The 24368-nt window shown below is 37.2% G+C and overlaps 1 protein-coding gene across 8 annotated transcripts in view; it reads left to right on the forward strand.

Moving 5' to 3' along the window:
• Positions 1 to 24368, forward strand: part of LINGO2 (leucine rich repeat and Ig domain containing 2) — a 476071-nt gene that overhangs the window by 329994 nt on the left and 121709 nt on the right. For 3 of the 8 annotated variants that reach the window (XM_077790469.1, XM_021529239.3, XM_077790468.1), the window contains 2 exons: positions 2938 to 3072; positions 12834 to 12884. The exons of 2 other annotated variants lie outside the window; for them this stretch is intronic. In XM_077790469.1, coding sequence (XP_077646595.1) covers positions 3055 to 3072; positions 12834 to 12884 — 69 coding nt within the window. In that variant the 5' untranslated portion in view covers positions 2938 to 3054. The remainder of the gene's footprint in view (positions 1 to 2937; positions 3073 to 12833; positions 12885 to 24368) is intronic. 3 more of the 8 variants (XM_021529246.3, XM_077790473.1, XM_077790471.1) reach the window with 2 other exon arrangements.

The following is a 24368-nucleotide window of genomic DNA, read 5'->3' on the forward strand; positions in this document are numbered from 1 at the left end:
CCCTTCCCTTCCCTTCCCTTCCCTTCCCTTCCCTTCCCTTCCCTTCCCTTCCCTTCCCTTCCCTTCCCTTCCCTTCCCTTCCCTTCCCTTCCCTTCCCTTCCCTTCCCTTCCCTTCCCTTCCCTTCCCTTCCCTTCCCTTCCCTTCCCTTCCCTTCCCTTCCCTTCCCTTCCCTTCCCTTCCCTTCCCTTCCCTTCCCTTCCCTTCCCTTCCCTTCCCTTCCCTTCCCTTCCCTTCCCTTCCCTTCCCTTCCCTTCCCTTCCCTTCCCTTCCCTTCCCTTCCCTTCCTTTCTTTTCTTTTTTCTTTTCTTCTTTTCTTTTCTTTCTTTCTTTTCTTTTCTTTTCTTTTCTTTTCTTTTCTTTTCTTTTCTTTTCTTTTCTTTTCTTTTCTTTTCTTTTCTTTTCTTTTCTTTTCTTTTCTTTTCTTTTCTTTTCTTTTCTTTTCTTTTCTTTTCTTTTCTTTTCTTTTCTATTTTTATTAGCATGATATTTTCAAATGCTAATCAATGTGTGAGTTTACCACTATTAATATTTTACATAGCCAGTGCAAACTGACCTTTATGCTGTGAAATAAACAGTTGGGAACAGGAGTTTTGAGATGTCTCCCAGCACATGAAATCTTTTATAAGATTCAAGAAGAGCTCCTCAAGTAAAACCTTCTGATCTAGTTGGGCCTAGGATAGGATTTAACTAGTCACAAATGCTTTAAGCATTGGGCAGGAAACTGAGTCTTTTTGTTACATCTAAAACCCTTCTTTATTTCTATTTCACATCAGTAATGCTAGACTGGCATCAAACACATGGTCACTCACACACAGTTCCCCTTCTGTGATGCCGTAAGCAAAAGATATAAAGTGTGACCCAGAATTTGTCTCATGGAGCCTCATGCACTCTCTGCTCTGGTAATGGTGCTTCTTGACTCCCACATCAGTCCCATTTGTTTTGCTGGCAAGCAATTTGCAGAGTGGACTGTTGAGTGCAGCACCCTCACAGCACTTAGCACTACAGCACCATACCATCTGAAGTCTTTTCTACTTGAGTGAAATCCATAAAGAGTTGTATATAATAACTAAACCCTCCCTAAGGACTTGCATTTTCTGTTCCATCATAAACAGAAGGAACTGAGAATTAGTAGGCGAGACAAAGTTTTTGTCAGTAGAGTGAGCAAAAAGAGGCACATTTTTTCTCAATCTAGTGTCTGCCTCACCTCTGACTCAGAGGATTGACTTTTCTGGGTTGAAGGGCAGTTTATTTTTAAGGCTCATTCAGTCCTGGCCTCTGAGCCATGGTTGCAATCAAAGATGTCAATCAGCATTATCTGTAATTGTTTTATGATAGAGAACTGGAATGAGGCCACCAATTCATTTCCCACAGGCCCCAAATAAGCCATCTAATTGTCACAATTTTCAGTTATTGCTGACCTCAGGCAATTTCAAGCCATTATCTGGAGGTTAAAAGCTCCTGATATCATTACCTGAAACTAAAGCCATCTATGCTGTTGAATTCTCATTTCTGAAAAGATTTTTGGTCTGCCTACACTTCCTCGTATGCTCACAGCAGCTGTTGGTACCAGAATAGAGAAGTGATTGGTGGTGATTGGACTTAGAGGATTGGACTTAGCCAGTCCACAAGCCAACCACCTCGGTTCAGTTTTTTGCTGTGTGGCCCAAGGATGTGAGTTTAAAGTGGCTTTAAACCATCTGAATCAAACCCAAAGAGGAAGTCAATATTTACAAAAACATTTCAACAAGTAACACTAGGGGTTTTTATTGCTGTTCTGGGGACTGGTATTTCAGAAGCATAGAGAGCATTAGAAGATCTCTTTCCATTAACTTGATATTAGCTTGATAGTAACTTGATATTGGCTTGATATTGCATTTAAAAGTTTACTCTTTTGGGAGTGAGGTTCAGGCCATTATTTTTGCTTGGGTAGTTTAAGTTTTTTGTAGGTTTGTTTGTTTGTTTGTTTGTTTGGGGTTTTTTGATTTATTTTTTTTTCTCAAAGTGAAATGTTTAATGAATGGTCATCTTTACGTTTAGTTTTCCATTTTACTTAGAAAGCCGTTTGAAAGACCTATAGAGCATTTCACTATGAGAGACATTCTTAAAGATGGTTCATGATATTGTCTTCTTCTTTACAGTTCATCTATAGCTTTAATAAGATACAGCTATTGAGATTTTCTAAACTAAATGTAACTGGTTTTAGAAACAGAAATGCTGGTATCTCTGGCTATATTTACTAGTATTTTATTGCAAAAAGAGAGCACAGAAAATGAAATAGGTTGAGAAGAAAGAAACATTTCTGTGGAAGTAAAACTGGATAGATTTCAACTTCAAATTATTTTAGCTGCAGCTGATATCCTTTTTGCCTCTTTTGTGTAATGGGGGTAAAAAATCCAATGTAAACATAGAACCGGAAGATTGTTTGGGTTGGAAGGGACCTTAAAAATTATATTATTCCAACTACTATGGTCAGGGGCACCTTACACTAAACCAGGTTGCTCAGAGCTCCATCCAGCCTAATCTCTTGAACACTTCTAGAGATGAGGTATTCACAACTTGTCTAGGCAGCCTGTTCTATGCCTCATCACCCTCACAATATAGAACTTCCTCCTTATATCAAATCTAAACCTAGTCTCTTTATTTCATGTTTTTAATAAACCCTTAGAAGATCATTTAATATGTGTGTGTATGTATCTATATATAGATATAGATTATATAGATATAGATATTGATATAGAGGTAGATATTGATACATATAGATTTTTGGGGATGGTTGAGGAGTCAGAAATCAGATTAAACAGTATTTTTAGTGTCTCTTGGTCTAGTCTTTTTCTTTTTTCTGCTTCCTTTCTACTTTGTTCTCTGTCAGATGTATGGAAATTGTAGGTTGGATGACTTTTCTTGAATTCTTGAATCAAATTTTTTTAAATTCTAGCTCAGAAAACAATTCCGATTCAGACTGAGGATCCACTAAAGAGTATCTTAAGCAATAATCTTAAAATGAGAAAGATGAGAAGGAGTTGTAAGGACATCTAAGGGGACAAACTTCTCTATGTTACCTGGATCTCAGGTATGTATGTGAAATCTTGACACTGGTATGAGCAAAAATGGCAGTGTGTTGTGTTATGTAATGTTTGCCTAAATTGTGCTCACTTAAACTTTCCATCCTATCTATTTCTGCTCTGACTGTTGCATCATTTATTCAGTAAAGATCCTCTAGAGATGAAAGTATGTAAGACTTTGAGCCTGTAAATTATCATTAACATCCCTATTTTTCAACCATATAGGCAAAAGCTATCAGTCACAAGGTGAAAGTCTTTTTCCATTACTTTATCATTAATTTGGTTAAGCTCCGTAGCAAAGTAATGCACATAAAATTAAAAATAAAAGTGACTGAACAAGGAACAATGACACTAGGACAGTCATCAGTTTCCTTGTCAGAGCTGACAGGAAATATATTTGTTATTTCCCTTGTCTTTATTTTACCTTCTACAAACACAAAAATTCCACCAATGATCAGTGAAAAAAGAGTTCTCTCAGTGCAGTATTGATTAGACTTCCCCTCTGACAGCATGGACTGAGCTTGAGAAAAAGTTTCTTCTGCTACTCATTTAAGAAAATGGGCCTGATGCTTCAGATTTTGTTATTTATGCAGTCATTTATACCCGGATAAAAGCAGGTATGAAATGCAATCAGTTCAGTCTTGTTCTGTTACATCTGGTATATACAGACATAAATCATGCATGAGCTGCTTAGTAGGGAAGAATCAAGTTTTAAGTATTTATGCTTTATGAACCTTCAACAGTTTCCAGTGAGTCAAAACTAGTCTTGGAAAAAAATGTACTTCAAGGAACTTCAAGGAGGTAATTGTTCCAATCTGTAGTGTTATCTCATGAACTTTGTCAGCAGTGATCTACTGCCAAGTTCTCAGTCCGTTGGCATTAATCCTCTTTGCTCTGAGACAATATTAACCCCCACCTTCTTTGGCCTCCCCAAGGACAAAACAGATTAGGAACACATGAATTTGCTGCTTAAAACCTTTTCTCTTTTAAGTAGTGTAAACAAATGTAAGAGACACAGTACAAGTTATTGCCATATAAGTCAGAGATTTCCTGGGGGTATGTATGACCACAGTCTGTTCTATTTCTCATATGTGTGAAATAAATTAATTTATAAGAATAGGAGGTGAACCAGAGGAGAGGAAATGGGAGGGCAGAGACTCAGCCTTCCTTTGGTGTCACTTCCATGGAAGTGACTGAGCTTCATACCTCATAAAATATTCATCACATTGTTTGAAGACTAAAACATGTGTGTGTCTGCTCTCAGCCTTAAGGAAAGATAGAAATTCCTCATGGATAAGATTTATATTCATTGTGTAAGCTTTTATGGGGTTGGTAAATCAGTGAGAATAAAGATCATGTGGAAAAATGGTTTGAAAAAGATGTTCTGTGTTGTAGCTCACAGCTCTCGTGCTGCAGAAATATGATTTATTTTCTTACTTCACTAACAAGACTATCTTGTGAGATGGATGTTAATCTCCACAGACTGCTCTTCCTCTAGAAAAAAATATTCCTTGAAGACATTTTTTAATGAGTTATAGGAACAAGTATCTATATCTCTGCCTCATATTAAAATGAATACTTCTGAAGCAGCCAACTTCTGGAGATTATTTTACTGTATTTTAAAGAGCAACAAGTATTCAAAAACAAAGAGTGTTGGTAGAAATTCCCTAATACATTACTACCTTTTAATTCTTAATTTTCCCTTCTGACTCCCCTTTTGCTTCCTCCTGCCAGTCTCAGAAACAGTGCTGACTGAAACAATGTCACTTTACCACAGTGTCCCTGCCTTTGTTCAGTCCTTCCCACATAGTCTTCAGTAGCTCCAGAGTTTTCATTTCTTTAGTAACATAGTCTTGTTTAATTTTTTTGTGGTTTCCTGTTAAATTTCCTTCATGAAAATAAATACATTTTAGAAATGTTTGAATTTTTTGAATCATTCACTTTCACAAATAAGATCAAATAGTTTTTCTTTGTTGATTATATGCTATACTATGGTAAGTCATATTTCTTTATTGAAGTTTGTGATTAAGTCCAGATGAACAATACTTTGGATTATGCCCTCAATCTTCTCTTCCAAACAGTGCCTCATGCCATCCATAATCCTAGGATAACTAAACTAACTTTTTCTGAGGGTCATTTAGCATCTATCATCCTTCAAATTTCTCTCCCTAAAATCTCTTTTACTGATAAGGCTAAATTTATTTGGAGGCTATAATTAGGTCTTGTCTCCTAGCTAAAAAGTATTTCCAAATTATAAAAATTATGTGCATCTACTCACACAATCTGCAGTATTCCCTCATGGGTGTATAAATAAAGTATATATATAATAATGTGTATAATATATTCTATATATATAGTAATATATAATCAACTAGATATTTGGTGATAGATAATCCCATATTTCTTGGGCTGGTACCACTCATCATAATGACACATGACATAAACTGACCCATGTCACAGAACCAAAGACATGACATGAGAATGTGATTTCTGGGGGTGACTGCTTTTTCTACCAGTTTTTCATGGTCACCATGGCTGCCTAAATAATGTTTTGGGAGACTTTCCAGGTGGTGAGATAGTCCCAAACTATAGCTTGGGTGGTGAGATGGTCTTGGAGTGGTCTTGGAGTAATGGAAATATTAAATTCTTCTATAGTTATTTCGACTGTCAGAGAGGTGCCATTCTAGTTTTATTCTTCTATTGCAATTGGAATTACAGAGCAGCTGGGTTTGGGAAAACTAATTTTGTGTAGACGTGAATACTCTGTAGTAACTATTAGTTGATAATTACAACAAAAAGGGTCATCTTGGACAGAAGACATACTACTTATATGATCTGAAAGAATCACAGTCTAACCAGTTTGTGGGCTTTAAAAATATGAGCCAAATAATTACCTGCTTCAGAAATATTTTGCTTTTTTTCCTATAATATACTGGTATTTGCACTGCCATCCGACTTTGGCCATGGTCCAGGGCTCTGTGTTACTAGGCAGTGTATGAAATAATACTAAGAACTCTCTTTCCCATGGTGTTTGCAATGTATGTTTAAGGTGAGACAGCAGCTGGAAACAGACACACCAAGGGAGTACAAGACTGAGGCAATACTGATCAATGTGCTGGGTAGTACCTAATTGAAGGGGCTTTTTATGCAGAGCACCACAATAGTTTTAAGGAGATTCTGGGAGAGCTTACAGGAAGTTCTAAAGTTGTGAGAAAAAGTAAAGAAATCTATTATGTTTTATATATATATTTATTATACTGTGTCAAATCCATAAACAGGGATATGACAATTATGTTATATTTGAAAATATTTTTTGGTAATACTGAGGCAATGCAGCAGGCAATCTGAACTGAAGTATTCTCCATCTAGCACTTAACCCTAGGGGGTCTTGACATAAATAGTTTTTTAAGCTTTCAGAGTTTTTTATGGGGTATCAAAGTTCATTTCAGGTTCATTTCAGCAGTCCCTTTTTGTAGAAAGCCCTGTCATCTGCAGAATACCTGAAAGGCTTTGCTAGATATTCTGCCTGAAGATAGGATGCCATTACGCTCTTTATTCTAGAATTTCACTGAAGTTGTATGCCCATGAGTCAACTTTGTTATGTATAATCACAAAATGGGAGAAATGTGGTTCCATTTTCAGTCCAAGGGCAGATCCCTAGTCTCAAAATAACAGTTTTAGTGACAGTATTTGATTTTATAAAAGGTAAATATTTATATAAAGCATAAATACAACAGCAAGAAGACTGCATACCCACAGGTTCATTAAGGAACCTGTTTCAGTCTCATCCCCCTCATAACCAAGTGTCTTCCTTATATCCCACCTCAACTATCCCTCCTTCAATTTAAAACCAGAGCCAGTCTTCTTGTCTTGTCTTTCTCTGTATTTCACATAAACATCCTATAAATATTGAAAGGCCACAAAGTTGTATCCCTTTTTGCTAAGCAAAATATTACATACTGCAAAACATCCATGGCAATTTTATTTTCTTAGCACTTTTCTGGTTTACAGCTGTATCTCAGTTACAGACTTTGGAAAGCTTTATTCTGAGACCAAAAGAAGAGTCACCACAGATTGGGCCCTTTGTCGGCAATCTACAGAATAGACACTGCCTTCCATCCTTATGGCATCTGAAGTAGAAATTGAAAGGCATCAAGCTCAACAAAACAGAATGCATTATTCACCCAATGTCAAAATTAAAATATTTGTCCACTAATTTTTACTCCACATGAAGATTTATTTCATTCAATATCAGTGCTACTTTTTCACCTTGAAAATTGTTTAAAAGTGTATTGAGACTTCTGTCCTCCAACACTAAATATTAGAGTTGCTGGAAGTACAACTCTTATCTTAAAAAACCCAGAAACCATATTCCAGCTGGTGCCTGAAAATAATTCAGCCATACTTCCAAGAGTGGTGGGTATTTTGTGGAATGTGCTAAGGTGAAAATTTTTCTTCTAAACCCATTAAAGACTTTTAAAAATATTAAAAGTAGTATATAGACAAGAGAAGAAAAACCATTATTAAAGACATATATTTATTCTTCTATATTAATTCAGTTTAAATGTGCTACTTTCTTGGAATAAAAATAGCCAATTTAATATTACTGAAGTGAGACTTATAGTTTTTTATATTTTTCATATATTGATAGCTTTGAAGATTACTAAAGCATGGCTGTATCTTCTAGTGCTTCTCCTATCTTTCTTCCCAGCATTTAGGAACAATAAGTTAACCTTATTAATACATTCCTAAATATTATTTAGTCTTATGCCAAGAAGAGAACCAGTTACAAGGATGTTCTGTTTTCCAACAAGAATCTGGACCAAGTATAACAAAAATGGGGGAAAAGAAACCTCTGGAATTCTTCCATTGGAGCAGAACCTCAGGAATAATTACATAACCAACTAGGCTTTTAATTAGATGGTATATGATAAGTGTACTGATCGACTAACCTTATAAAAATTGTAGAATTATTATACCCCATGTTTTTGCCATATTATGTACCTGAAAGCTTTCATGTAAAGGTTTGCTTTCATATTCACTCTAAGATCATTGGGATGATTTATTCTATTTTCTAGAAATCAGAAGAATTTTTATTTCTGACTGAAAGAATTGTAGCTCATCTTTGCTTTATTAAGAACAGTAAGTAAAAGTGATTACTCATACATGCTTGCAATCTCATTAGGCATTTGATATAAAAAATTATCCAATAAAAAGTCTAAGTAGGTTGTGGTATTTTTTTTATTTATTTTGAAAGGTTAGACAGAATCAGGTTTATTATTTCCATTTGCCTTAGAATTTGATTATTCAATCAACCTCCTTCAATCCAGGAAGTTACTTATGGTCCATCAGTTAAGTGATGTTATTTGGTTTCTGATGATTGATTAAAGAAAAAGATGTTATAAATAAATAAAGAAGATTGCTAGTTTCTTTCAGCTTCACTTTCTTCCCTAACTTATGTCACTCTTCCAGCAAAACTCACATGCAGAGAAGGTGGAGAATACCAAAGAATATAAGCAAGACAAAAGAGTCAAGATATACTGGGAGTTTTCCTTTAGTAACTATCAATCTTGTCAAGTGTAAATCAGCATTTTTTTTTCCTTTTAAAGACTTCTTTTGAATAATTTCTGAAGTCTTGAAGAATTGTTCTGGAAACAGATATTTCTTTGCTCATAGACTAACAAAGAGTATACAATAGGATTGTAGGCATATTAGGAGTTCTTATCCACCAATTCCTAAACTCTTTGTGACTGACTCATGGACTTAAAAAAAAAATTATTATAATGGAATACATATAAGCTTTTTTTTACATAGCTGACTTAACAGCAGACAGTTACTCCTGTGCATGCTTGAGACATGTATTTTCAAACATCCTTGAAATGGCTTAAATGCTGCTGAAAGAAATAAAATTTTAAGTGCCTAAATACTCTTGTAGTATTGTCCCAATAAGGCTCTGAAATACTTAATCATGGATTATATGACCTGACCTTGGTAGGCAACTGTACATTAATAACAACCCTTGCAATATCCATTTAGAGGTAGCATTTATGTTTCCTTAATGTAGATTTATTGCAGAAAAATAAATAACACATTGCTGAAAGCAACATAAATATTGGGAGTGTGCCCTGTGGTTGTAAAAGGCGATCTGAGAGGGAACCCTAAATTGCTTTTCTGTCTTGAGCTAAACTCTTACACCATGGGAAATAGATCTCCTAAAGTGGCTAGTCACTTTTGTTGATTCTGAAGTCTGAAATTGGGATGGGATGAATTATGAACTTATCTGCTTGCACCGAATGCCAGAGCTGAATAAATACAATGATCTAAAGTCAAAATACTGAATAGTATTAGGGTCACATAAGCACCATATAGGATGTTGAGACTGGAAAGAGTTCATCTATTATATTTTGCCATGCTGGATTGCCAAGTTAACTAGTTGAAAAAAGCGTGAGATATAATAATTAATACTTCAGAGTAAATAGCTTTATCCAAATTAGTGTTTTGTTCCTGATCCTGTTGTTAGGAACATATTCAAATTTAGGTTTAAGGATCTTGGTTTCTTCAAGGACCTGCTTGGTCCTGGAGAGGTGGAAGGATAGGTGGAAGGATAACTCCATCAGAACACAAGAATGGTTCATTTCACTGTGTGAAAAGTCAAGAAAGTGTGTCTGAAAAAGCTAGTGTGAATGAACATGGAGCCTCAGACCTCAGACATGTAAAAGACTGTAGGTGGAGGTGGGCTTCTTGATAACAGGAAGGTTAATGAAAATGTGTTCCTGTTATTACAAGGGAAGTGACCAAACAGCTGCAGAAAGTAGAGGTGCATTTTTTCTCAGTTTATGCTAGTAAAATCTGACCTTAAGGCTCTTAGCCTCCCAGTCCATAGGACAGACAGAACTCAACAATGGCAACTGTCTGGCATATTTCCAGACCTTACATCTGTCACCTTCAAAGATTGCAGCTTTGTTTCTGATGCTTGAAAAAAGCCAAACATCACAACATCCTTAAAAAGAGTAATAAGGAAAATCCATGCCATACATGCAGGTCAGCCGCCTCCTTAGTCCCTGGGGAGGGTCTGGATGTACCCTGAATTTAGCAAGGCTTTTTTCACAGCATCCCAGAGTTTCCTGATCACTGAATTAGTAAGATCCAGTTTAGACAGCTGAATGGCATGGTGGCTAGATGCATAGGCTCAAAGGGTTTTGATTGGTAGTGAAAATTACAGCTGGCAGGCATTAACTAGTGTTGCCTGGTGGCTGAACTGATGTTGTATCCCTCCAGTTTATTACCTTTATTAGAGCCTAGATGTTGGGAAAGCACTCCTAGATTGTTTGTGGATGACAGCAGCCTGGGAGAAGCAGTTAGTGATAAGGAAGGCAGGGCTGTAGTTGAGAAGGATGTGGAAAAAGACCTTGATGGGAATCCTGTGGGGTCCCTTAAGGCCAAGGAAAGTCTGGCCTCACAGGTGACAACCAGCTATGAAGAGCTGTGCAGAAAGGGTCCTGAGAGGCAGCAAGTTGCCAGAAGTCAGCAGTGCACCCAGGCATCACAGCAGCCCCTGCATAAGAGAATGGACCAGAGGGGAGTGGGATGGCCAGTGAGAGCGAATGCTGTCCAGATTTGGGCTACATGTGCAAATCACATTTCAGCGCTCCAGAATGAATCTAGCAGAGAGTCCTCACCATGGCCAGGGCACAGGGTAAAGACAGAGAGGCTGAGGGCGGTGTCAGTCCAAAGCAATGGTTTACATGATTAGTACAACTATTTCATTGATATGAATTAAAAGACAAACCAACCACCAATGGCATTCTCCTGATTTGCTTGGTATACTTTTCTGGGGTAAGAATTTATGGTACCCAGAGGCACCCTCTCACCCAAAACATCAGTTTCTGTATCAGTACCTCACTGCAAAAGGTACCTGGGTTAGTGAGGCACAACTTACCCTTCATAAATCCATTCTCCCAGTCATCTTGTTTATTTGTAGCTACAAGAGTCCATAGGAGGATGCACTTCATCCCCTTCTCAGAAATTGACATAAGGTTGAGTTACTGGTCTGTAGTTCTCCAAATCCTTCTTTTGCCCTATCTGAAAATCATTGTGATGGTGGTTTCCTTCTTTGTTTTTGACCACTTACAACTTTCTGTTGAATAGGAGCCACTCTGGAGTGATATGTTTGGAAAGGGAACAAAATGAATTTTCCTTTTTAGAGTTCAAGAAGAGCAAGATTTCCAAGCTGCTTGAGAGTGTGGCTTGTGATTTTTAAATTTATTTCACTAATCTTTACTCTGTCACAGCCTCACTTCATTTTGACTCTTTTATGTTTAAATACAAGATAAAACCTGATATTTTTAAAATGAGGTTGTTATTTATTTTCTTCACAGACCAGACTGGTAGTCTCTCTTTTTTATAGTCTCCATCAATGGATCCTTTTACACTTAGACTCATAGTTTTCTTTGCTTATTGTGGAGCAATACAGCTTAAACAGAGACAATTTTCAGACTTTATATTCAGGTAATAGAAATTTTCAACAAGGTTGATCTAATCTAAATTTATGCTTCTACCATGTCTTTGATTTCTATTTTGATTTCTTTGATTTTTTAATCCTACATTGCTTATTTTGCTTTTACTCATGTACTAGTAAATTTGAGAACTAAATTTTATTGCCTGCATTTTAGCTGTAGTTAAGCAAAATAGTAGTTATTTAGAAAATAGCTTCCCATCCATGCATGTGAATATGTATGTCAAAATTTTGGTTTTTATTAGTCCTGAGAAATTATCCTAGGAATATTTTTGATTTTTAAGGAGTTGTTGAATATAGCACCTACCTTTTATTGAGAAGCAATGGTGTTAAATTATTATTATTATTATTATTATTATTATTATTATTATTATTGTTATTATTATTATTAACTTTTGGGGGTCACTTGCAGCTGTCCCCTGTCCCTCCCCGGCCCCCCGGGACCCTCCGGCTAGCTGTCCCCTCTGGGGGCCAGGGTTTGCCGCAGTCCCGCTGCCCTGGGCTTACCAGGCAGCGTCTGGGTTAGCACGGTCCGAGCTGCGGCATTTGGGTGCAGGAGGCTTGGCAGCCCTTGGTGTTTTTGGGGTTACCGTTGCCTCTGCAACCACCTTTCCCCACGGTTTTATCACTGAGTCCTCTGTCATTAGGGTGGCTTTTCTTGTGCACTCCTCAATGAGCTGATCGAGTGTGGGTGGAGGAGGTGCTGGAAGGGCCATGAGGACTCGCTGACAGGATTCATTTGCATTTCTGGTGACAATTTCTAATGTGAGCTGATCTTGGAGTTCTGGATTTTTCACCCTTTTTTTGACTGAAGATCTCACTCGATCCACAAAACCCATGAATGGCTCTGCAACAGGCTGCTTTAAAGTGGTATAAGAAATGATAGGTTCTCTAGAAGGCATGTTAAAAAATGCACGTTCTGCCGCATCCCTGGACAGGTCTAACACTGCTCAGGGAATGCCTGCTGCTTGCTTCACAGCTTGGCTCCAATCACCCTCACCCACTAGATGTTCTAAAGTGCTCTCCTCATCCTCTATATCTGTGGAATAGGTTGGACTCTGCAAAATCTCTGGAAGGGGATCTCCTGCAAGCCTTTTCCAAGTTCTTTCCCACAATTTAAATTCAGATTGAGGGAGCAAACAGCTGAAAAGATGTCTCGAATCAGCAGGGGTAAATGTTTTGGACCTTAGAGTAGTTTTTAAAATGCTCTTAAAAAATTCAGTCCTTTCTCCAAACTCACGCTTTGTTTTGCAGAGTTCCCTGATACTGTCGTATGACAGGGCCCTTCCGATTCAATCATCCTTGGTAAGTTGCCACATCTCCACGGGTTGATCTTTCAATGGGACACAGACCAACGAGATCCCCTCTTAATTATAGAGTGGGTGTTCCTTGGTCACCAGTTGTCCAAAAGTATCACCAAGTCACAAGAGTTGATGGCCCAGCTGATCATGTGGGCCAGAGTGACTTAACATGCATTCATCTTCCTATCAGAATATCCGCAGGGAGACTCTCTGAGGAAATACTCAAGCACCTGTTTCAGACCAATGAAAACTTGCAATTCTCCCTAGACAGTTTCACTGGACAAATTCTTATCAACCATGCAGGCCACAGATTGTTTGAAATGCAGTTTCATTTGATTCCAAAAAGTATCCAGAGCAGTGAGCCACTGAAAGCACTGACGGTTTTCACAGACGCGTCAGGAGGGTCCCACAAATCTGTGATCACATGGAAAGGACCCCCGACTCAGCAGTGGGAAGCTGATGTAAAAGTTGTAGAGGGCTTCCCACAGGTTGCTGAGCTGGACGCTGTTGTCAGGGCCTTTGAGAGGTTTTCAGAACCAATTAATATAGTTACAGATTCAGCATATGTGGCAGGTGTGGTGTCCAGGGCAGAACATGCAGTACTCAAAGAGGTTTCCAACCTGGTGATATTCAGTTTGCTCTCAAAACTAATCCATCTGGTTTCACACCAAGAACAGCCTTTTTTTGTAATGCATGTGAGATCATACACCAATCTCCCAGGTTTTATAGCAGAAGGTAACCGCAGGGCAGATGCACTGGCCGCCCCTCTGCAGCTGGCTGGCCAACCAAACATCCTCGAGCAGGCCAAGGTAAGCCATCAATTGTTTCATAAAAATGCCCCAGGACTGGTCCGCCAATTCCAACTGCGGCGTGACCAGGCCAAGGCAATTGTGGCTGCTTGCCCCCAGTGTCAGGAGTCCACTCTACCAACAGTGAGTTCAGGAATGAACCCCAGGGGACTCCACAGCGGTGAAGTGTGGCAAACAGACATGACACATATACAGGAGTTCGGGAGGTTTCAACATGTACATGTTTCAGTAGATACTTTCTCCAGAGCAGTCTTTGCCTCAGCCCACACTGGACAGAGAGCTGCAGATGCCAAAAAACACCTCATGCAGGCATTTGTGGCCTTGGGGGTCCCCACCACCATCAAAACAGATAATGGCCCAGCCTATATTTCCAGAGCATTTGGTGAGTTTTTACAAGAGTGGGGGGTGAACCATTGAATGGGAATTGCACACTCCCCCACTGGCCAGGCTGTGATAGAAAGAACACATCAGACCCTAAAAAAGGTCCTCCTTCGCCAGCGGGGAGATATCCAGGTCCTATCTCCACAGATGAGGCTCTGCAAGGACTTTTTCACCATTAACTTCTTAAATTGTTCTTTTGATAGGCCTGAACCCCTAGTCCTGCCTCATTTTAAACATCAGCAGCTCAGACCTGAAGAGAGGCCTCCAGTGTTAATTAGGGATCCAGACTGGAGAAATCCAGGGTCCGCACCAGCTTATCACTTGGGGACTGGGGTATGTGTGCGTGTCCACATCCTCCAGACTCAGGTGGATTCCTAAGAAATGGGTCAGACCATATACTGCTGAACAGGGAGTGAGCCCACCACAGAGTAACCCTCCTGATGCCCAGGGGAATCCCACAGAGAACACAGTTGTGTCAAACACAAAATGCCACAAGGAAGGAGGAGATCCCTAATTCCTATTTTCCTTTATACTGGCAGAGCAAATTGTATCATTTTCAGAGTTAGTTTACCTTCTTGTATGATTTTATCTTTCTTTTAGACTAGCAGAATGTCAATTTCCACATTTCTGCTCATTGTTTGGTTCCAGAAAATGGCCATCTAACCATCCATGGTGGATGCATGGATTGTTCCACAGCCCAAGAAAAATGTGTGGGTCACACTTGCCCAAGCCTTGAAACAAGATCACATGTCTAATGCCTCAGCAGAAAATCCGATGTCCACATGTTTAGTAGGGGTTCGGAGCAAGGGGGATGGGTTCCCAATTGGTCTGGTCCGCTTGCAAAAGCAGGTGAATGAAAATAAAATACCTGAGGTGTGGGCAGAGTTCCACAGGAGCCGAGGAGCCGTAGAACAAGTTAAAATACCGGTGCAAAACCCCCTCATTTTGTGGCAAAGATGCGTCCTACACTTGCCTACTGCTGAGGGAGAGGCCCAGGAATAAGAACTCCTGGGCTCCACAAAAGCTGAATACTGCATTCAATTTGATTTTTCCCCAACCAAAGAAGTGAAATTGTATGAGCAAGTCAAACAGTACAAGGTAGAATTCAGAGCAGGTCAATGGTGCATAGCTATCAATAAGCTGAAATTTGCATCCACCACTGATTTCTGTCCCTGCAAGCTGGACAAGGGAATGTTTCTTATCTGTGGGGACAGAGCATACCCAGGAATCCCCTCTTGTCTTATTGGAGGTCCATGCACTTTCGGGCATCTGACCCTTGCTTCCCCCAGCATGACCCAAATTCCCATTGGGCAAGCAAAAGGTGAGACAAAAATTACTAAGTGGAGTGCAAGTCAATTTGATGAACATTGTGATGCAGAAATCTACCATTGGGCAAAATCCAAAAGAGTTGCTGTCTCTGTGTTTTTACCATGGGTTGCGGCAGCCAAAGCATTGAGTGAATTAGGCAATCTAGAATGCTGGGTGATGAAGCAGGCAAATTTAATATCAGCAGCCCTGAGTGACCTCCTAGAAGACGAGGAAATAAGCAGAAAGGCTACCCTCTAAAATCGAGCAGCTATTGATTTCCTGCTGTTGGCACATGGTCATGGATGTAAAGGGTTTGATGGGTTGTGTTGTTTTGATCTGTCATCTAAAGGTCAGAGTGTCCATTCGTCCATTCAGGAAATGAGAAGCCTCATTGGGAGTGTGAAGCAGAAAAATGAGGATTAGTTTAAGGATCTGTTCAAAGACTGGGACCTTTCTGGTTGGGCAGTGTCTCTTTTAAAAGACATCTTTTACTTTCTAGTTGCACTGTTTTTAGTCCTGTTAGCATTCGGGATTCTTAAGCAAATAATCTCCAAGGTCATCACCTCGAAGCCTAAGGCTTCTGCACCTGTTTTCATCACTGCTGCTGTCATGGAAGGCAATTGGTGTAAAGACAACAAGCAGAACAACACCACAGTTTGAGAGTCGCAGTTTTACCTTTTCCCAAGGCACTGTTCATCTTATTAAGTAAAGAAGAGGGAGATGTTACTATCGCATTTGTGCGGTAGTGGGGAGGAGAGGGTTTTAGACAGGCCTTAGGAATGGGAAACTCAGAAAAAGATACATTTACGTATGCTCTATTGTTTCGGGAAAGTTTCGCTTCAGCATTTTTCTGTAACGCCCTTCTCCCCATCCCTGAGCAGTTCCCATTGGACCTGACCCCTGGGGTGGTTCTGATGTGCCCAGGCTGGACACTGTCTCTATTGTTTAGACCTTATCTCTTAATTTTTCTGTATAAAACTGTATCTGGGCAGTAGCCCAGCGTCTTTTGTCCCTGCAACCATTCAGGCAATACAATCTCTCTGGACTGCACACAATTGACCTCTCTTTGTCTCTTTATCCTGAATCCTTGTGGTGACCAAGGCATGCCGCCGCTCGGATCATGCTAACCCAGCCACTGTCTGGTAAGCTCAGTGCAGTGGGACTGCGGCAAAGACCAGGTCCCTTGAGGGGACAGCTTATCATAGGGGTCCCGGGGGCCTGGGGAGGGACGGGGGACAGCCACAAGTGACCCCTGAAAGCCACATTATTATTATTATTATTATTATTATTATTATTATTATTATTATTACATAATAATAATATTGTTTGTGCTTTTTTTTATTATTGGTGTCGTCCTGCAGTTGCAACTGAAGAGTTTTCTGTTTCAATGGATCACAATTGACATAAACAGCAAGAATAAAGCAGTCTTCATTCTGTTTATTTAACATATCTGAGACATGGTCTTAGCTATCACTCCTAGGAGAGATAAAATGTTTCTCATGACTGAATCCAAAGCAGCAGGTGGATATTTTTCTTCTTCTTCCACTTCAATGTTATTCATTGAGGAATTTTGTCGGTATAGAGAAGACAAACTTCCTTAATGTCCAATACATATAATAAAAAACATTGTACTTCATCACCACTCATGCCAGTCTTAATTTTTGTACATTGAGCTTATGATCAGTGCACAGACAGCTGGGTAGCACATATCTGAACTAGTATGAGGACACAGTACAAAACTTCTTGCCAGAACTACATAAAAATGGTAGGCTCCTATTCAAATCCAATAGACACACATTTTGTAGGCTTCACAAAGCTCCTGCATGCCCTGTGTCCTCTGTTCATTTTCAGGAGTTAGCTTCACTCAGATGTACAGGTTTTGTCCAGTGTTTGGGCTTCATATCAGAATAAAAGCTGGTGTACTGCTTCTTAAAGGACATTTTATTAAAATTGCCTGTCTGACCATAAGCAGGCATAATCCAGCATTCATTTGTTCTTCCACCCATAAGCTTTTTAATTAGGAAAATATTGGGCCTCACTTGGTCCACATTTCACCACTAACTACTTTGATGTTCTAGTACTAATTCATCAGTATCGTGCTAGACCAGGCAAGGAAGTTGGTCTTTAAAGTTACTCCTTGAAGCACAGTTTGTAGGAGCTGATGTTAGGTTATCACACAGTAGAACCCAAAAAAAAAGTGCTTTCATTTCAGCTTCTTTGAAAAACTGTCCAAAAAACAGAGGAGAATTTGTGAAACCACAGAGATGCATGGCTGCAGATGTGATTTCAAAAGCACTGCGGGAAATATGATTGTGCTATTCAAAAAATGGAGTTTACGAAACTGAGGTGGGCTGACCCTGGAATGATGCCAGATGGCCACCAAGCCCCTCTATCACTGCCCTTCTCAGCGGGACAAAGAAGTGAAATTATAGCAAACATCTCATGAACTGAGATAGGGAAGAGAGATATCATACACCTTTTACTGTCACGGGCAAAACAGACTTGACTTGAAAGTAGTTTAATTGTTGTTAAGCAATCAAAGGAGGGTAATAAGAAATAACCCCAAATCTAAAAACCCCTTTCCCCTACTCCTCCTTTTTTTCTTGGCACAACTTCTGTCTTGAATTCTCTCCTTCCTCCCCACCCAGTAGCACTGGTGGATGTGCTATGATCAGTTCATCTCATGTTGTCGCTGCTGCCTTTTCCCTTGTAGCTTTTCTGTGACTGAAACCTTGTCATGCAAACCCAATACACAAATCAAAGTGATAGGACTGCAAGTGACCATTCCTGCTGTAATCATCTGTTAGGTGGACAAAGAGTGATTTTATTCTCACTTTCTGATTAGATGTTCTATTTAGGCAATGCTCTGAGGAATTGCAATTCAGGCCAACAGCTTTTCCGCTGTGCAGTAGTTGCATTTCTCTTGCATGAACCATTTTGTTAGTTGTCTTAAACTGCAGGATAACAAGTTTTTTCTTGCTTCTACACAACATGTGAGTACATAGCAACTGTTGAAGAGGATGACTTATGACATACTGTTGTAACAGCAATGATTGGAGACAGATCTGTCTGTGAAGCAGTACATGAGCAGTACATTTCTTGAAACTTTTAAATTAAACCATGTGTAATGCATTCTTCATGGGAGAAGTGCTTATTTAAAAAACATTCACTCCCCAGAAAATCGTAAGTAATTCATCTACAAGCTAGCAATATTTTATCTGTTATTCCTTTTTAGAAAGAAGATCAATAAATATGAGTAACTTGAAAAACTAACAGCCTTTTGATGTCCACTGTTGAAGAGAGTGAGAGAATTGACTTTCCATTGGGAGAATCACAGGAGAAGTTGGTAACTGCTGTCAGTGGGCAGTAACCGGGGCAGACATAGCTGGGAAATAATGGTGCTTTATATGACAATTCCTACCTTCAGTGTCCCTAGACTTTATGTAGCTCTTTTATGTCTGATAAGCTAGATAAGTTGTCCCAAACTGCTTCTCTGTTATGACTAAACAACTAGAATGCCTTTTGGGGATCAATACCTTTCCTTAGCACCAGCTGAGAGACAAAATAGAACCTATTAAGGATGTATGAAAATAAACTTGTCGCACATCTCTGAACTTGTAAAGCTGACCTTTCTAGTAGCACATCATTCTAGGGAAGCACCATTTTGTCATGATGCTGTAAATTGATCTGCCTCTAGTGTATTAGTTTCTTTATGAGGAACTGTGCTTTGAAAAGTAATATTTGAGATTATTATTACTATTCTTATTGGGATATGCTTAACGTTATGTTTAATGGGTTTGAAAATTTTGTCTACAAAAGCAGAATTTCAATGTTATGCTGGAATTATGCTAGTAGTTCTTACAACTAGCTTTATAATATCCTGTGCAACATAATGATAGAAAACTAATTTTTAAAAAGTCTTCTATCTTAGTATTTTAGTTTCTCTATCCTGTTTTAATACACATTATCATGGTATGATAGGGATTGATCCATGTAAAATACAACTAATTAGTATAAGATATCATATTCATTCTGACCTTTTTGGGGAACATTTGGGATATTACATTGTGCTGTGATTTTTTTTTAATACGCATGAAACTACTAACTCCTAATTGAAATGAAAGACACATTTGAGGAAAAAAACAACAGAGTAAATGCTGTTCTAAATTAAAATTTTGATGAAAACTAAAAAAAAAAATGGATTTCAAATGTATTTCAACCCCACTGGCAAGTCTCTTAACTCATCAAGATTCTTAAGAAGTGACTAAAGTTAAATTGTTGAATTACAAGCTTTGAAAATAAAAAACACTAATTTATGATTGTGTGAGCAGTTAATTGTTATCTTTGTGTTCTCTATATTTCCTCAGTGTTCTCCCAGGTGCTGTTTAGAAGTGAATAAGGAATCCTTGCTTCACTGAATTCTACTGTAATTTTGCCACTGGCTTCACAGAGGAACTGTGTCACTGGTATCCCAAAAAAGCACAACTGCCAAATCTGATTAGTGAGATTTCACTTTGATTTTTGCTAGAATGCACACATTGCAGTGTGTGTAAAGATTGTAAAAACAGGGACTGGATTTTCACCTGAAAAACAGTAATAATGGTAATCTGCCTAACAGAATTGTATGATAATCAAAGTGATAATATTGCTATAATTAAAGTGTGACACAGATAAGGCAAATGTATAATCTAATAACCATAAGACATTATTCTCTATTAATATTATTCAAACGAGGTTATTATTTACATTCATAGTTCAAAAAAGTTGCAAGAAACTATGAAAAATAGTCAGAAAAAGCCTACATGACAAAATTTATAGCGTATTTTTTTTCTTACAGATGTAATATTAGAAATAAAATTTCACATGCCTAGAGGAATAGTAAAATAATTTCTAATAGATAACTCTCAATAGACAAAAAAAGTAGAAAACAGCATCCAGCACATTTAGAATAGAAACAACTTTTAACAATAGTGATAGTTAACAATAATTAATACCAGTGACAACATAATTGCTTAATAAGGAACAATGCAGCCCAGGTTAAAATGAAATTTTGGAAGTCTGTTTTTATATAGAAAGCAAAGTGTAGCTGAAATAAGTAATGGGCCTAATATGTGAATGGCTAGAAAGATTTTTGGTGTGCTGTAAGTGAGCAAATAATCTATGCAGTTTACTAAACTTGTTACTATATGACAGGTTTAGGGCTTTTTTTTTCTTTTTTTTTTGTGCAACACTTTCTACTTTAAAAATACAGAATTTTGCAAATTGTTTATCACCAAAAAAATTAATATCTAAAAATTATTTCAATTATTTCTTCCATATTCCAAATTCTCTTATATTTATTACATGTGGTGTCATAATTAATATCAAGTATTGAAGTAATTACTTTGATAATATTAATACATTTGAGTCTTCTATTCAGGGCTGGAAATTATTTTAAGATTGCTTTAAACTGATGAAAACTGATTCAGTTTTAATATGGTGTAAAAAAATCTATAAAACTTCATAGAAAAATATTTTTGAAGAACTACATTATTTGCCATCAGACTAGTTTTTGAAAATAAAAATAGGCACCAGCGGATTGCTTGGTGACATTTGTGTATTCTGGGTTGCATTTGGTGAAAAGGAGAAATTATGTCACCTTAAAGGATATGTGGGATTTTATTTGAGAGAGAAAACTTCAGCTTTATAACTTGTGGAAATTTGACAACTTCCACTTTTAGAAAAGAACAAAAACAAAATCTATCACAATTCAAACATTTAAATCAGACATAACATTGGGACAGGATCTATTGTTCATCAACTTGTTTTGAGATAGATCTATGCATTTTTTTTGGAATTGTGCCTATCATAAAAAAATATTAATATCATGCCACAGCATCAGGTAGTACTGAGTCTATCTAAATGACATGTCAGCATAGATTTTTTTAATCTATTACAAATATTTTTAGCATCTTTCCTTCTAGAAAAATAGTAAAATAGCAGCCTAAAGCCTAAGAAAACAAGAGACCATAAAATTGTGGAGGAGGCTTGCAATTTTAGAATAGTTGTATATTTTACATTCCAGAATTTTATTTATTTATTAGTATTATCATTATAGCTAAGCTTTTTAAAATATTATAATGCTTTGGGACAATTTCTCTCAAAGATATCTATAATAAAAGAAAATGTTATTGCATATTCATTCGTACATATGAACGCTTTGAAATACAGCAAGTAGTAAAGAAAAAGAAAAATATTAAAGAGTCCAATTTTTCCTACACTTAATTTGCAAAATAGTTTTCCTGCATCACTGAGCACTGGAAGAAGAAAAAAACCAAGAAATTATTTCTCATCCTATATATGTGATCCTAAGGAATTTTGCTGAGCCTCTAAGGAGCAACAGCTAAAGAACAAGCAAGTTTAAGAGAAATTAATAGATTGCCTATAGTAATGCTAGTCATAGCAAAACAGTGGATTTTCTAATTAAAAAAAAAAAAAAACTGAGATAAGACAACTAAATTCTCAGGACTGCATTACATTTATCTAAAAAATCAAAGTGAGTAATGTCTTCTGAGGAGAGTATATGATTTTCTCTAAAAATCATCTCCTGTCTTGTACAACTTTCCCCTATGAGCTTTGTTAAGCCTTTTGGCTCTCTAATAGGCCCATCACTTTCTATCATATTAGTGCACTAATACCCTGTATGGTCTTATAGGACAGAGAAAATTATCCTTATTTTTCCTGAAAATTTTGCACCCTGGAAGACTAACATGTAAGTGTTTGACCTGCTCAGGGCAAGCCAAATCCCTTTTTTTTTTTTTTTTTTTTTTTTTCCCTGGGAGAAAGATATTCCTTCACAAAGAGAAATGTAAAAGTAATCAATAATAGTGCAGATGAACTAGACAAATTTAATGGGCACCAAAACATTGTTCCAAATAGTCTGCAGAACTCAGTAGAATCATGAAGTCCTTGAATTAGCCTATTCATATTAAGTGTGAAGTGTTATTTGTTAAAGTCACTTTCAAATAATGCACCCTACATAAAATTACTGTGACCTTATTTATTTATTTATTTAGCTTGAGTTTTGTTTGAAGAGTATTTTGAAGAGTAGTACTAAAATTTAAAAACCATATTTTTCTTTGTTGCTTATGAAGACCTTACTTTGTTAAATCCTTGAACGCTGAGGTAGAAAACAATTCTTCATGTGCCTGGGACCTCAAACAGTATCTCATCATAGCTCTGTCCAGAGAAGGAAGGCTACCCCACACTTAGTTCCTTCTGCTGTGGTCTGAGCATCTAGGGTGCATTTTTGTGTGGCCCACCTCAAAGAGAGAGAAGTAATAAGTCATGCTGATCTCATTAAAAATTTCTGAAAATATCCATGGTCTGATTCACCCCTGTTGTTTCAAATAATGGCTTTATTTTTTTTTTATTTATAAAGGCATTAATTTATTTTTAATGTCTTATTTTCTACCCAAGTGGTTTTTTGTTTGTCTTCCTGAATAGTTAATTTTCCCAATTTATTCTCTGGTGAAAGCTGCCTGTCTTCTTCCTCCAGACTAAAAGCTTTTCATCTGCTTTGGAGTGATCACTTTGCAAAATGTATTATATGACAATTATGACAATTACATCCAGCAGGGACATTGCCTCCCTCTTAGAGTGAAAATACTTGTTCTATCACTACCACAGCTGTTTTTCAGGTTTCACTGAGCTGTGATCATTCACTGTAATATGTGAGAAATTATTTTAGACAAATTAAGCTGGTTTGGTTTTGGTCTGTTCTGATAATTTTAGATAAAAGCTTGTGTATATTATCTAGACAAAAAAGATCCAAAACCAAACTCTACAAAAAGTAAGTCTGTATGAAATTTCTGTGTTTTTTTCCTACTGATTTTTATTTCTGAGTATATTGATTGAACAAATATGTTTTGATAGGCAGACATGGAAGGCTGAGGCCTGAAGAAATTCATTTATTACACAAAAGAAAAACCCAGGCTGTTCTCTAGACTTCATCTTTGAATTAGCACTATGCTAAAAGGAAAAAAAATAAAACAACAAAAACAAGCCTTGGATAAATTTGTCCAATGCTGGTTTTGCCTAAAAAATTTACATTCTTTAAAAATTCATCAATTTATTACAATGCCTGATTTAATGAATATTTGAGATGCAACATGGACCTTCAATCTTGCATCTACATTATAGCCATGTGGTGATTGTTTTGAAAGCGCCATGAATTGTCTTTGCCAGTATGGCAGATAATTTCCCACAATGAGATCAGAGAAGTAAGAGTCATTTCAAGGTAATTATAAGTAATTATATTTTTTTTCTATTTGCATTTTCAAAGAGTTAAATAGATGCTAATAAGTAGAAATACTTTGTTATAACTTTATGAAGGTTTCCACATTTTTCTGTTCCTCTCAACCTACAGTTTATACAAAATTTACTTTCTTATTAATGTAATCAATAGAGTATCTTTCTTTCCTTTGCATCAATGCATCTGAAGAAGAAACTATCACACAATGCCTTCACCTTAAAAGCCATGAAAATGAGAGTCCTCTATTTCCAAAATTGGAACTCATATTTTCTTTTCACTTATTATTAAAGTCACATGCCAAAAAAGAAAAAAAAAAAAAAAAGAAACCAAACCAAACCAAAACCAAAACAAAACAAATAAAGAAAAAAAAAATTAGTAGATCAGCCTCTTTGTGTTTTAAAGTGCGGAAGTTCTCTGATTGCTTTTATAAAATGTGTAAGAGAAATGTAACACAAGGTACATAGACACACACAGATCCCACAAACATTTAATTTTCGAAATGTATTTTTTGAGATCCAGGACTGAAAAAAAAAATGAAAAAAAGCCATTAAATATGAAGTAGAGTTATAAACTAAAATTCTTGTAGGGTAAATTCCTCTATATGTGTTGAAACATTTAGGTAGGTTAATCATATAAAAATACATAGATGGACTAGAAATGGATTATCTGACTTAAAAGATATTATTACATGTCAGGA

Source organism: Lonchura striata, chromosome Z, assembly GCF_046129695.1.
Source record: "Lonchura striata isolate bLonStr1 chromosome Z, bLonStr1.mat, whole genome shotgun sequence".
In the NCBI taxonomy this organism is placed as follows: Eukaryota; Metazoa; Chordata; class Aves; order Passeriformes; family Estrildidae; genus Lonchura; species Lonchura striata.